This window comes from Petromyzon marinus, chromosome 16 (genome assembly GCF_048934315.1).
Source record: "Petromyzon marinus isolate PM22_M1 ecotype Great Lakes invasive population chromosome 16, UKy_Petmar_22M1.pri1.0, whole genome shotgun sequence".
Taxonomy (NCBI): Eukaryota; Metazoa; Chordata; class Hyperoartia; order Petromyzontiformes; family Petromyzontidae; genus Petromyzon; species Petromyzon marinus.
In genome coordinates, this window is record NC_133682.1 from 7,895,818 (window position 1) to 7,909,831 (window position 14,014).

At 43.9% G+C, this 14,014-nt stretch overlaps 1 protein-coding gene across 1 annotated transcript; it reads left to right on the forward strand.

Annotated features, from left to right (window-relative positions):
* The first annotated feature begins 725 nt into the window (after positions 1-725).
* LOC116942888 (uncharacterized) lies at positions 726-7,600 on the forward strand. The gene is made up of 4 exons (XM_032955307.2): positions 726-903; positions 3,347-3,487; positions 4,113-4,204; positions 5,770-7,600. Exons 1-4 carry the CDS (start codon positions 877-879, stop codon positions 5,969-5,971), a joined length of 462 nt encoding a protein of 153 aa, XP_032811198.1. The 5' UTR covers positions 726-876; the 3' UTR covers positions 5,972-7,600.
* The last annotated feature ends 6,414 nt before the right edge of the window (positions 7,601-14,014 follow it).

Below are 14,014 nucleotides of genomic sequence, written 5' to 3' on the forward strand. Positions count from 1 at the left end.
CGAAACGTCGTGAGAATTTTATTGTTTTAGATTTTTATTATTTTACTGTTTCCCTTCTACGTGACTTTACCGAAAGAATCAAGAATAAGCAAAACATCCTTCACAAATCTGTCCCTGCACAGAAAAAAATAAAAGCATTGTTTTTCACATCCCCAACAGCTACACACGACCTTCTGGAATGCATGCCAAATGTTTATTGGCAAGGACCCATCCTGTTAGAAAACGGGTTTTATACTTCGCTGGGCTATCATTTGTGGCCAGGTCGCTTCTGAAAAAAAAGCTTATAGCTCAGTGGGCTTTACCTGGTAAGACAAAACATAGTTTAATTTACGTGTATTTTTGAAAAGTGATTTTGTTTACCTTTCCTATACTCTGTACTCGAGTTTTTGTATTGTATGTTGCTGTGATGTTCTGACCTGCCCCTACTGGAATATCTGTGGGGAAAAAGAGCATTCTAGCTCATCGTATTTTTCCACCATAAATTTAATATTCTGACTCTTGAAGTGCCCGCAGCTGAAACCCAAGGAGCCCAATGTGTTCGCGCGCCAGCGCACGTAGGCTCGGACACGTGGACCTGCCAAGCCCCGCCCGCCGCCTCCCATTGGCTGACACCTCCGGACGAGAGCACGCCCTCTCATCAAAACCGCGCCTTTGTGGGCGGGGCTTCCGCCTGCCACTGTAAGTCACGCCCCCGCGCGTGATGTCACTCGCGTCCAAGGTATAAAAAGCCGGGCGCACGTGCGACGTGCGGCTGTTATTGATGTGTTGGGGTGGTGGATCCGTGTTGGAATCCGGCCAGGGGTTGTTGACCGAGGGTTCAGTACAACTTGTACGTACAGCGGCAGTGACGAAGACGCGTTATAGCGACAAGACAGAATGCTTCTGCTCGAGTACAACGGCGAGGTAAGAGGGCAGCGAACTCAAGAAGGGGTGCACTTATTTGCAGTGTTGTGCTTAGTTTTCAATCGTAAGAATTACGCCTCTCGATTAGCACGGTTGGTTTACGTACGGTTCCAAATAAGTTCTTCATACATACAGGCGAGTTAATTGACTGTAGAGCTTTCGTGAGGGCAAAAAAAAACGTATTGAAAGCATTGGTGGTTTGTGAGCAATATTATACAATGTTGATTTATATCAACATGGGGATTTATAGCCACATTGTAAGGGTTAGGGTCCATCAGTCCATTGGAGCTCAGAACCAAATGTTTTCGAGCAGCATTTAGCAGAAAAGCATGGCATGACTGGAGATAATGCTGCTGGAAAGTACGGTACTTGTGCCGAATACTCATGGGCTGATGGACGTAAATGTGAGTTGCGTTTATAAGTGATGAAACCCGACAATTGTCTACGATTTAAGGAGGAAGATTCGTTTATCTGTTGTCGGATTCCCGTCCGTTATTTAATCTAGTTACGTTTTATATCACGTTACAATAAAATCGACAACCGGTTGTGTGGTTGTGTAAATACCTGCGGATTAACTGCCACCGTCAAGTATCAATGAGACCCCTATCTGCATCACTAAATGTGGCACAGCTTTACGCATGCGAGGTACAAAACTGGATTTGGTATTTTTTTGTTTAAACTTGGACACGACCTCTAATTGAGGCGGAACAGTTGGGGTGCAAGCGCGCAGGGTTGAAGGCGTCTGATTTATTCCGTCGAATTAACGCTGCGCCTATGACCACATGTCACGGCAATGCGTTCAATCTTGTCACATCTCGCAAACCCAGAAGACTTCTTGGGTGGGTGCTGTAGGCTGCTAGCTGCGTGATGGGCAGCAGGTGGTAGTGCGCAGCAAATCCTTTGCTGTACAGTACTCTACTTTGGTTCTTTCGGTAAAGTAACGTAGGTAAAGAAAATAAAAAATGAAATAAAATATTTTTAAATAAAAAGAAAATCTTTTTATTTTATTTTACCTACGTGACTTTACCGAAAGAACCAGAGTATGGATCCTTGCAGTCACGAAAATTTCATATCTAGAAAGTACTCCACTTGTATGCTTCCAAGTCTATACTCTCCGCTTTCAGCGAATCTCAGTGACCAGTAGGGTGAAGTATGTATGGCAGCACAACTCCCAATGACACCACCGGCGTGGGGAGGCCCTCATCCAGCAGTGGATTGACAAGGGGCTGTGCATTTGAATTACTGTCTTTTCTTTAACCAGGAGAGCCTTAAATTTCGATTTAAAGCTTTCGTGACTGCAATGATTCATCTTCTTTGGTTCTTTCGGTAAAGTCACGTAGAATGAGAATAAAATAATGAATTGATAAAATAAAATAACACAATAATATTCTCACGACGTTTCGGCCACAACACAAGCGGCCTTCATCAGGTGAAGGGAGCGAGACTGTCTGGTATTATTGTGTTATTTTATTTTATCAATTTATTATTTTATTCTCATTCTACGTGACTTTACCGAAAGAACCAGGAGAGCCTTCCTGTTTTTCACGTTGAAAACTAACATTTAGACAATATTTAAATACCGTTTTCATAATTTAAATTGTTGCAGATTCTCACGGATGCCAAGCAATGGGAGCAATAAATCGTCAAAAAATAAATTTATGATTGGTAAATCATAACTACGATAATATTTCCTAGAGTATTATGGAAAAGTAATGCATGTGCAGGAATTCTACACGGATCTTTATAGGAGGACCTAATCTAACAGTGGTAACAAAATGCTACGCGTATCGTTGAATGTTGAGAAGTGCGTGTGTAAGCAATACAGCTTTAGCCTCACCGCTAGGCATGTACATTTTCAATATCAAAATATTATATCGCATATTTGAGTGATGCTTAATACATTTTTGCAAGGAAATGTCTGTGACGTTCGCCTTGTGGTTGAAATTGAAGTGAAAGTATGTGTGGGTTTGTGTTTGCACCGCCGTTATTTTTAAATGCCCAACATGACTTGACAGTTTGATAATTAACCTATAGCATCGTCATTTTCCCTTTTACTTCACTGCTGAATGAAGGACTCCCAATGCCATATCAGCAAGGAGGGTTAAAGGAGTGAATTTAATTCGTTACAATGAAGTAAATTTAACTGTAAGAAGAAATACAATCAATTCAACAAACCTGTTCATAGTAAGCTCCATAATAACAAACTTCTGAGCTGTGAAGGGATGAATTTTGTTACGTGCCGGACTTGTGTATCTCTTATTTAACAACATTTTTTTTACTCTTTAGTTCTTTAGGTAAAGCCACGTTGGTATAAAAATTTAATATATCTACGTGACTTTACCGAAATAACCAAAAGAGTATGGATTCCTGCAGTCGCGAAAGCTTCAAATCAAGATTGAAAAAGAATTGTCGTTTCGTTCCATTCCATCTCCCTGTTTTGTAGCCCCTGTCCGTGTCCCGCTTGCTGGAGCCCAGCGACGTTTGGGACGCGGCAGGGCACACGCCGGCCCACCTCGCGGCTCGAGGAGGGCACGCGCACGGCCTCTTCATGTTCCTGCAGGCCGGCAGCGACGTCAACTCGCAGGTGGGAGAAGCTTTCGTAAATGTCGAGGTTCGCTTTTGGGGGGGGGGGGGGCAGTGGGGGGAAGGGTTATTTTTTGGTGATTTTAAACAAAAAAACCGCACCACAATCCTCTAGTGACTTAGGGTTCGACTCCCAGCCGTGATGCACAACACTGGTGGCAACTTGGTATCTGAACCTGATTGAACCGTCTCTTTTTGATTTAAAGCTTTCGTCACTTGGTTCTTTCGGTAAAGTCACGTAGAAGGGAAATAATAAAATAATACAAAATACAACATAATAAAATTCTTAGTGAGAATGCAAGCAATGATTGTTGTGAGAATTTTTAGTGAGAATTTTATTATGTTATATTATTATGTTATATATTATGTTATAGAATTCTTAGTGAGAATTTTATTATGTTATATTTTTATTATTTTATTATTTCCCTTCTACGTGACTTTACCGAAAGAACCAAGAATATGAATCGTCTCTTGTCTGGCAGGCAGGTCCTGCTGCTGCAATCATCATCATCATCAACACTGAACGGTCACTATATTATGCCTGTACCTTAGTCAGGTCTACATGAAGTTCAGAGTTCTCGTCTTGTGTGCAGTGCTCAGGTCGTAAAGCGTGCATTTCTTCCCAGGATCATGTGGGCGAGACCGTTATGCACAAGGCTGTGCGATCGGGCAGTGCAGCGTGCGTGGGGCTCCTCCTCTCATGCGGGGCCCATCTACAGTGAGTCGCCTGCACAACAGAATCAGAATTTTTATTGATACTGGGAGAAATCCAATGAGCTATAAAGCTCGTTTTTTACAGATGTCCAGTAGGAGCAGGCCTGGACGTTACGACAACAAATAATTCAAAAACACGATAGGAGTGCAAAGTATAGGAAAGGTAAGCAAATCACTTTTTTTTTTACCAGGTAAAGCCTGTAGAACTATTAGCTTTTTCAGAAGCGACCCGGCCACAAATGATAGCTCAACGAAAATGGTTTACGTGGAAATGTATTGCAGCCAAATAATCTAAGTATTCTAAATGCAACAATCATTGCTTGCACAACGACAGCAATTCACCACTGAGCTACAGTACCATCATCATCGTGCTTGTGCTAAGCTGGGTGCATTTTGCAGCGAACTAAAGTGTTGGAAGCCCTGCTGGCATGTCAACAGGTATTATATGGGTTCCCTGAGATGGTTGGCAGATTCCGACACATACATCAACACACACAAGTAAATAAGTGGCCACATAAGTGAGTGGTTAAAACCAACAGAGCAGTTGCATGCATATACTCCACTTTCAGGCATTCTGTTAGGATCACCTCCCACCTCCGAGTTTTGGCCACTTCCCTGTTAAGGAGCAACACATTTGAAAGTGCAGAGAAAATGGAAGTACCCTGAGAAGAGAACTTGCACGTACGAGGGAATTGTACTCAACGGTCCACACAGACATGTCCATGAACTCGCTTGCCATATTATGATCTTCTGGTCACTTTACAGCCCAGCAGGTGTAGGAGTTTAATATCTTAATGATCGACCAACCTATGTCTATAAAGCACTGGATTACATAAATGCACAACCACACTCAAGATTTCATTGTATGAATGTAAATTGCATTGCATAGCTCTCTGTTTTCAGGTTGTATCTCGTATTATTTGGCACAATGTCTGAAATGTATCTCCACGTGCAATGGCGGAGCCAGGATTTTCAGGCAGGGGGGGGGCAACCCCTCCAGCAATGAAAAATGATAGAGGAGTTGTTAGTAAGTAAGGACTTGTCCCTTGCTTTTTATTCGACGCGTGTGCGGCGATGGCACAGCCATCGATCGAGGGTCAAATTCAAACCGTGTGTAATCGGCATCACGCTCGCTGAAGGTTTGCCTTCAGAGAAGTCGTGTACTGTATACGCAACTGCGCACAATTCTGTGAGTCACTTATAACTGCTTTGCCATTACTTATTGCCAATTATGGACTTGGACTATTGTCCTATCATCTCAGAGTCCCTGGCACGTAATAATATGCTACACAGTGGCAGTGGGGGTTGCAACATGCCGATTTATTACTAATAAACCCCAATGATTCCAATCGAAATTATGGATTTCGATCGGATCATTGGGGGGGGCACGTGCCACCCCACCTCCCCCACTGGCTCCGCCAGTGTCCACGTGCTACTAGCTTCTTTAGGAAATGACAACACATCCGTCAAAATCTATGTAGTGGCATGCATTGTGCTTGAAATACAATGGAATGGTTTAGCGGGGACTGCTGTCCTGATTAACGGTGCTGTTTGCATGTTCTCCCGCAGCATGAGGAACCATGCAGGCCAAACCCCGCTGGAGCTGGCGCAGGCCTGCGGAAACCTGCAGCTCATTGCCACCCTGTCGTGCGCCGCACAGACCTCCGGCAGTCGTGCCACTGCTTCCACTGGCCAAGCTCTGGGCCTCCTAAAGAGAGGCCATGGGTCCGCGCACACTCAGGGCACGTGTCTCAAGCGGTCCCGATTTTAAAAGCCACTATCCGGTGTGGCCTTCTGGACTAGGCAGCATGTTGAGCTCAACCCTGCGGCCTTCCCTGGAAAACCACATTTGGATTAGGAGTGGCTGCGAAAACCTACTTGCTAAAAAAAACACTGTTTACTCTTTGTAAAAATATCTATCTACTGTTTTATTCAGGTTCTAACCTGAGTGGATAAACAACCCCATAGTTGGACCCTCCTCAAAGTGAGGCTTTCCTGAAAATATACATTACACTTTAAATAAGCTGTGAATTATTCATGTGCTCTGTATGACGGAACTACATTTTTTTTAAGTAGGTTTTTTTCGAGCAGCTTTCTCGTTGTGACCACTTATCAGTTATCTCTCCATGGCTTTTATCAAATTGCATTGTTATTGCTGGTTTGTGTTTGATATTTACTCATTCAGGGACAGCTTTGCTCACTTCATTATGCAAGTTTCAAGTGTATTTTGCTTAACAGGAGAGTGGCCGCTGGATTAGAAACTTGAACCTTTGTAACGAGCGGCGAAATGCGCGACCATTAGGCCATGCACTTGCCAAAGTATGTCGAGCTTGCAAACTCGACTACATGCAAACAATCAAGCATTGGTTTGGCAGTAGTGCCGAAGTACAGATTTAATAACATGCCACATTTCTAATTAATACTGCCTTATTAACAGAATTTTTTTTGAGAAAATGCTGACATTTGAGCCTAATCTGCTTTAACGAAGGACCAGTGCTCAATAGGATGATGCCTAGTACAGGATATGTTATTTTTACATATTTAGTGATTATTTTATTTATTATAAGGCAGTGGTAATGATGAATCCAATGAGGATTTTTTTCTTTTCCCAGCTACTTCTGCAGTTCGTTTTAAACAAGGTTTTCAATACTAATCCACTAGAGGGCGTTCCAGTTAAACAGACGTCGGTGACTGCGATCCAAAATCACTTGCATAATGTTTACAAAAACGTGTGACCACTACCAACGTATTCAGATGTGTTTTTGCTTGACTTACAACATTAATAAGCCTCCACGTAACCAGGTTTTAAATGAAGCGATTTAAATGCACGGGGAACACCGTTTGTTTCACACTTTTAGTGTAAACTCTGGAATCTAAAACGTTGGAACATTTTATATTTTGCAGAGAAAATAAAGACGATGCACTGCTCTTTAAACGCTTAGGATAAAAGGGATTGAAAAGTTTAATTTGCAATCGCTGACATCATTTGGAATGAACCACAAACATGTGAAAAATAAATATGATGTACCCTTTCTTGCAATACATACGGGTGTTAAGATGTTCAAACATCAAATAGACATTGCAAGGCATTCAGTCTGCATTCACCACACGTGCTTGTGGTAAAAACGGTGCATGTTTTAACTTGCGTTTCACTGAATTAAACTATGCTCTTATACAAATTACAAATATGGGGGCATTTAACATGTATATAAATAGTTGCAACTTGTATGTATATAATTTCCGTACTTACAAATGTTTTACAAAAGGCTCCATAAGGTGTTTTGCAAGTGTTTACATGGCTTGATAAAATAGTTTTATTTGTCTTTATATTGTATATATATACTGACTCTGTGTACTGTGTTTACACAACCGAAGTGTTTTAATAAATGCTTAACCATCACGCGACCTTTACTTGCCTGATTGCAGTATGCTTTGGTTTCATTAAGTATATACAGTGAGGGAAAAAAGTATTTGATCCCCTGCTGATTTTGTACGTTTGCCCACTGACAAAGAAATGATCAGCCTATAATTTTAATGGTAGGTTTATTTGAACATTGAGAGACAGACTAACAACAACAAAAATCCAGAAAAACGCATATCAAAATGTTATAAATTGATTTGCATTTTTATGAGGGAAATAAGTATTTGACCCCTCTGCAAAACATGACTTAGTACTTGGTGGCAAAACTCTTGTTGGCAATCACAGAGGTCAGACGTTTCTTGTAGTTGGCCACCAGGTTTGCACACATCTCAGGAGGGATTTTGTTCCACTCCTCTTTCCAGATCTTCTCCAAGTCATTAAGTTTCGAGGCTGACTTTTGGCAACTCGAACCTTCAGCTCCCTCCACAGATTGTCTATAGGATTAAGGTCTGGAGACTGGCTAGGCCACTCCAGGACCTTAATGTTCTTCTTCTTGAGCCACTCCTTTGTTGCCTTAGCCGTGTGTTTTGGGTCATTGTCATGCTGGAATACCCATCCACGACCTATTTTCAATGCCCTGGCTGAGGGAAGGAGGTTCTCACCCAAGATTTGACGGTACATGGCCCTGTCCATCGTCCCTTTGATGCGGTGAAGTTGTCCTGTCCCCTTAGCAGAAAAACACCCCCAAAGCATAATGTTTCCACCTCCATGTTTGACGGTGGGGATGGTGTTCTTGGGGTCATAGGCAGCATTCCTCCTCCTCCAAACACGGCGAGTTGAGTCCGACCACAACACTTTCACCCAGTTGTCCTCTGAATCATTCAGATGTTCATTGGCAAACTTCAGACAGGCATGTATATGTGCTTTCTTGAGCAGGGGGACCTTGCGGGCGCTGCAGGATTTCAGTCCTTCACGGCGTAGTGTGTTACCAATTGTTTTCTTGGTGACTATGGTCCCAGCTGCCTTGAGATCATTGACAAGATCCTCCCGTGTAGTTCTGTGGCTGATTCCTCACCGTTCTCATGATCATTGCAACTCCACGAGGTGAGATCTTGCATGGAGCCCCAGGCCGAGGGAGATTGACAGTTCTTTTGTGTTTCTTCCATTTGCGAATAATCGCACCAACTGTTGTCACCTTCTCACCAAGCTCCTTGGCAATGGTCTTGTAGCCCATTCCAGCCTTGTGTAGGTCTACAATCTTGTCCCTGACATCCTTGGAGAGCTCTTTGGTCTTGGCCATGGTGGAGAGTTTGGAATCTGATTGATTGATTGATTGCTTCTGTGGACAGGTGTCTTTTATACAGGTAACAAACTGAGAGTAGGAGCACTCCCTTTAAGAGTGTGCTCCTAATCTCAGCTCGTTACCTGTATAAAAGACACCTGGGAGCCAGAAATCTTTCTGATTGACAGGGGGTCAAATACTTATTTCCCTCATAAAAATGCAAATCAATTTATAACATTTTTGACATGCGTTTTTCTGGATTTTGTTGTTGTTATTCTGTCTCTCACTGTTCAAATAAACCTACCATTAAAATTATAGACTGATCATTTCTTTGTCAGTGGACAAACGTACAAAATCAGCAGGGGATCAAATACCATTTTCCCTCACTGTACATCGTCAGCCATGGTCTATCCACTGCTGGAAGAAGTCCTCCCCACACTCTGCATCCCTCATAGTTCAGCATTGACACAATCCATCTCACTCCTGCATTAGCTGATCTCGTCGACATTCCATCGACGTGCTGGTTGGTGGTCCTCTGGTGCATTTTAACCTTTGGCTGTTATTCCATTACCAGTTGTGTACATTGGCCATCATCTCGTACTGTATTGCAACAGGTCCTGTTCAAGCCCATTTACTCAGCAGTCAATACGATGGCCGTTTTCCTGTTTGTTCTCTGATCCACTTTGCTCTTTCTATCTCTGGGTGCAATTCCCAATTTATCACGTACTCAAAAGCTGTTACATATTTTCTGTCAGTGTACATGTTTATCCACAATGTGTCAAAGTGGACACTGCACTGATTTAATACTTATTTATTCAGACGTATTGGTGGTATGTTGCTTTTCATTATCGTTGGAGCAGTGGTTAGCAACATTAAATAGGATTTCCTGAGTTCAATTCTCAGACACGGCTAACACTGGTGGCAAGTGATATTTGAACCGGTCCTGGACATCCTTCACTCAACCGCACAGACCAGTCTGGTGAAGTATGGTCAAACAAGGTCCATGACCGACCAACAATATTTAGAGGCTCTCGCGGCAGTGAATTGACATAGATGAAGTAATATTTTTTTACATTTTAGAATGCTTTATTATTCCATGAAAAGTTTGTAAACTTTGTATTGAAAATACTGAAAATCATAATCTTTATATAGACTGGAGGAATTCGATGAGCTATGAAGCTCTTTTTTCACAGATGTCCAGGAGTTCACATATGTCTACTATACGTAATACAAGACTGCATAGTTTAATAAATTTTCTCATAAAGCGTGAAATTGATATACTCATAAAGTATACATGAGGCAGCTAGTGGAGAAGAAAGGCCATAACTTTATCAAATTAAGATCCATTTCTAACAGAGGTGGTCCTTGAAATCTGTCCAGAATTTGTGTTGAACAAATGTGGCCGAAATTATTCACTCCCAGAAAGCTGCGTGGTTGATGGATTGTGCAAACTACTTACATGTATTCCATACCTGTCAACCCCTTATTAGTGTCTACCTTATTACAGACCAATTTAGACCTTGTTGATCACCCCCGTGCCCTTTTAAAATCTAAACGCTCATCCTACCATGTCCCATCACAAGGGAGACACACCAATACATATATTTTTGCCCGTATTCAAATGGGTGGACGCCGTATGGACCTGAAAACTCAATTTCCCTGTACAAGAATACAGGTAAACCGTATAGTTTGACAGCTATGGCATTTTGTGGAGAGACAGATTTTGTATTATTTGGTTCTTTCGGTAAAGTAACGTAGATAGAAAAAAATAATAAATAAAGTGAATAAAAAATAATAAAAATTAAATGAAAATAATAAAAACAAAACACTAATGTAGACTGTAGCCTGGTTCTTAATCGGAGTGAGTGTACTGGCAGTCTATAATGTAGACTGTAGCCTGGTTATTAAGTTTGGTGAGTGTACAGGCAGTCTATAATGTAGACTGAAGCCTAGTTCTTAACCTCGGTGAGCGTACTGGCAGTCTATAATATAGACTGTAGCCTGGTGCTTAACCTGAGTGAGGGTACTGGCAGTCTATAATGTAGACTGTAGCCTGGTTCTTAACCTCAGTGAGTGTACTGGCAATCTATAATGTAAACTGTAGCCTGGTTTTTAAGCTGGTGAGCGTATTTGCAGTCTATGATGCAGACTGTAGCAATGGTTATTAAACTGAGTGTGATGCCGCAGCAGAGAAGCCGTCCTGCCGACGCCGTGGCCACGACGCCGCCACCTCCGAGCGACGGGGCCGACGCTGCCCTTCCCTCACCACCCCCCAGATGAACACACACACACACACCCCACATAGAGCCCCGAGGGGAGGTCACCTGGCCGACAGGTTTTCACCCAGAAGCCCTCTCATGGGACCAAACTTCACGGTTTCCTGCGACCAGGGAATTGGGCGACCTCCCGCCAGGCTAACGTGCACCGCGGCGCCGTGACTTGGGTCGTAATTACATGGTCACGACGGGGCTGCTGAGCCACCGCGGATAGAAAACAGCCATAACACACACACGGGTCAGCAGGCAGGTAGGGGGGGACGGAGTCACGAACGGCGGGAAAGACAGGGCCGGTCCTCCGATTGGTAGGACAGATGCGCTTGTTTAGAGCGTGAAACGCGGACGTCTGAGAGAGCACCGGTCCGGGGAGAGTGGCGGGAAATCCGAGCCACCTGATTGGACAGGAGGCCAGCGGATCAGCGCCGATTTATCTTTGATATAGAGTACAATAAAAAGGGTAGAGAAGTTAAGGAGAGTGAGTTCGTGTTCTACTCAAGCCAGCGCTCGGAGCGGTCGACTTCCCAGCCACTCGAACGTCCGTGTGACGAGTCGAAGTGCAGCGAGAATCTGACCCAGCAGCTCCGTACGAGTCGAACCGTGAGTACCCGAGAGTAAGATATTGAGGCCATTGAGAGATTGTCTTAGGAGAGTGATTTGAAAGAGGCGATACGGATCGGGTCTTAGACCATCGGGAGATAGGTTAGACCTGCCCTGCTGACTCAAACTGACTCGGGTAATCTAACCTCGGACTCACTGAGAATAAACTGCTGGGGATCAATAAACCTTGTCATGTGGTTTCTGCGAGGGTGGAACGGATGCATGTTGGCGTGCGTCGTTGTACCCTGTTTGTGCGTGAGGGTGTATTTACCCACGTGTTTGCGCTCGCCCATGCGTGTAGCTCGTGGTTAGCGTGTGCGTGTGGTGAGCGGCGGCGGACTCGTACAGGGCACGTGAGATTACTCATACGCCCTTTCGTTTAAACGTGTGCGTGAGGCTAACGGGCATAGTAAACACGCGAGATTATTCGTGCGGCCTTTTGTTTAGCGTGTGCGTGGGGTGAACGGGCGGCGTACCTGTGAGTTTGTTCATACATAAATCTCCGAGACAACCCCCCCCCAATCGGCTGCGCGTGTGCGAGTGACGTCCCTGCCCTCTGACCCCCGAGTCCCGCGCGCGTGATTGGTGCGTGGCACGGGAGAGGAGCGAGGTCGGATTTCGAGTGAGTGGGTGTGAGTGAGTGTGCGCGGAGATTGTGTGAATTGATCTCAGGTGGCTAAGCGCCAGCCACGAATCATGCCCCGAGGGGCCGCAGCGAAGGGGGGGGGGAGTCGGTGAGCAGTAACCCCCCCCCCCCCCCAGGCGGGGGTCAGCCTCCCCGACATGAGCGTACTGGCAGTCGATGATATAGACTGTAGCCTGGTTCTTAACCTGAGTGAGCGTACTGGCAGTCTATAATGTAGACTTATTCTTGGTTCTTTCAGTAATACAACTAAAATAAAACTAAAATAAAAACTAAAACAAAAACCACAATGTTTCAATTGTAACACAAGTGGCCATCATCAGGAAAAGAGGGGTTAGCCTCTAAAGGCAAACTGTTTATAAAGGTTTAGAGATGGGCGTAGCCCAAGTGTGTCAGCAGCATGGGCGGGGCAGCTAATGTTAATGCAGGAATTTTATTGTTATTTTTATATTTTATTCTCATTCTACGTGACTTTACCGAAAGAACCAAAGAAGATGAATTAAGTTAATTAAATGTTTGACCAAATATAACAGGCTAATTTTTAAGTTGATAATTTTGTATGGCCCGCAAATGATGTTATAAATATCCAAATGGCCCTTGGCAGAAAAAGGTTTCCCACCCCTGGTCTACACCAATCAAAGGGCCGCCAGGCAATCATTGCACTTAGCTCCACACACCCACACTGCTGACGGTGGAGGTTGACAAGAAAACACAAATCAAGCCATGACCCAAAGTGGTTGATGACATCTTTCCAATGATTTCTGAGTTTATAACCATCCTCTCGGTTGAAATTGTGTCTGTGTCTGTATATATGGATGGCTTCATGAACGAATCTTTGTTGACTAGCCTTTTGCCCGTCCAAGGATGGGTGTATTTCAGAAAATCTGAAACTTGCAAGTGAAAAGCAGACCACGACGTGATATTCATTGCATCAATTCGTTTCAATTTATAAGGGCGCAGGTGACACAGACCTATTTAATTTTAAGGTAATAATCCCTTGTTCATCATGACGTCCTTTTTACTTTGATGTCTCAACAGCATTACGGAGATCGCGTGACGTGAGGGTTCTGCTTTTGTAGTGAGGGTTGTAAGTTGACGCCGAGGAGGGGGGAGGAGGCGCCTCGCCCCCCCCCCCCCAATGTGGAGTGACGTCACCCTCTAATTAATATTAATGGAGGGGTGGCCATTTGGAGGACGTCACCTGTTCATGATTATTAATGAGTGGGGGGGGGGTGCTACATGTGGAGTGACGTCACCCGCTTATGATTATTAATGAGGGAGGGGGGGGTGCTACATGTGGAGTGACGTCACCCGTTAATGATTATTAATGAGGGGAGGTCCATGTGGAGGACGTAACCTGTTCATGATTATTAATGAGGGGGGTTGGCCGACGTGGAGTGACGTCACACGCGGGAAAAAAATATTCTTGGCTCATAGTAGTTAATAGTCAGTTGGCTTGCAAGTACCATTGTCTTAGAGAAATCGATTTCGTATGAGCCAGCCACATTCAAATAATGATCAGCCATGGCAGAAGTATTGGTTCTACCGTGTTTCAAATCTGCCTTAGGCTCACGAAGACGGTCCAAAACATGTCGCTTAGTTTCCCCAATGTAACTGCTGCCGCAGATACAGCTTCGTTTGTAGACGCCGGAATG

Excerpts from the sequence above, each read along its gene's own strand:
- LOC116942888 (XM_032955307.2), top strand. The coding sequence starts at position 877 with ATGCTTCTGCTCGAGTACAACGGCGAG. Across the intron at positions 3,488-4,112 it reads GCAGCGACGTCAACTCGCAG|GATCATGTGGGCGAGACCGT; the intron begins GTGGGAGAAGCT and ends ATTTCTTCCCAG. Across the intron at positions 4,205-5,769 it reads TCATGCGGGGCCCATCTACA|CATGAGGAACCATGCAGGCC; the intron begins GTGAGTCGCCTG and ends GTTCTCCCGCAG.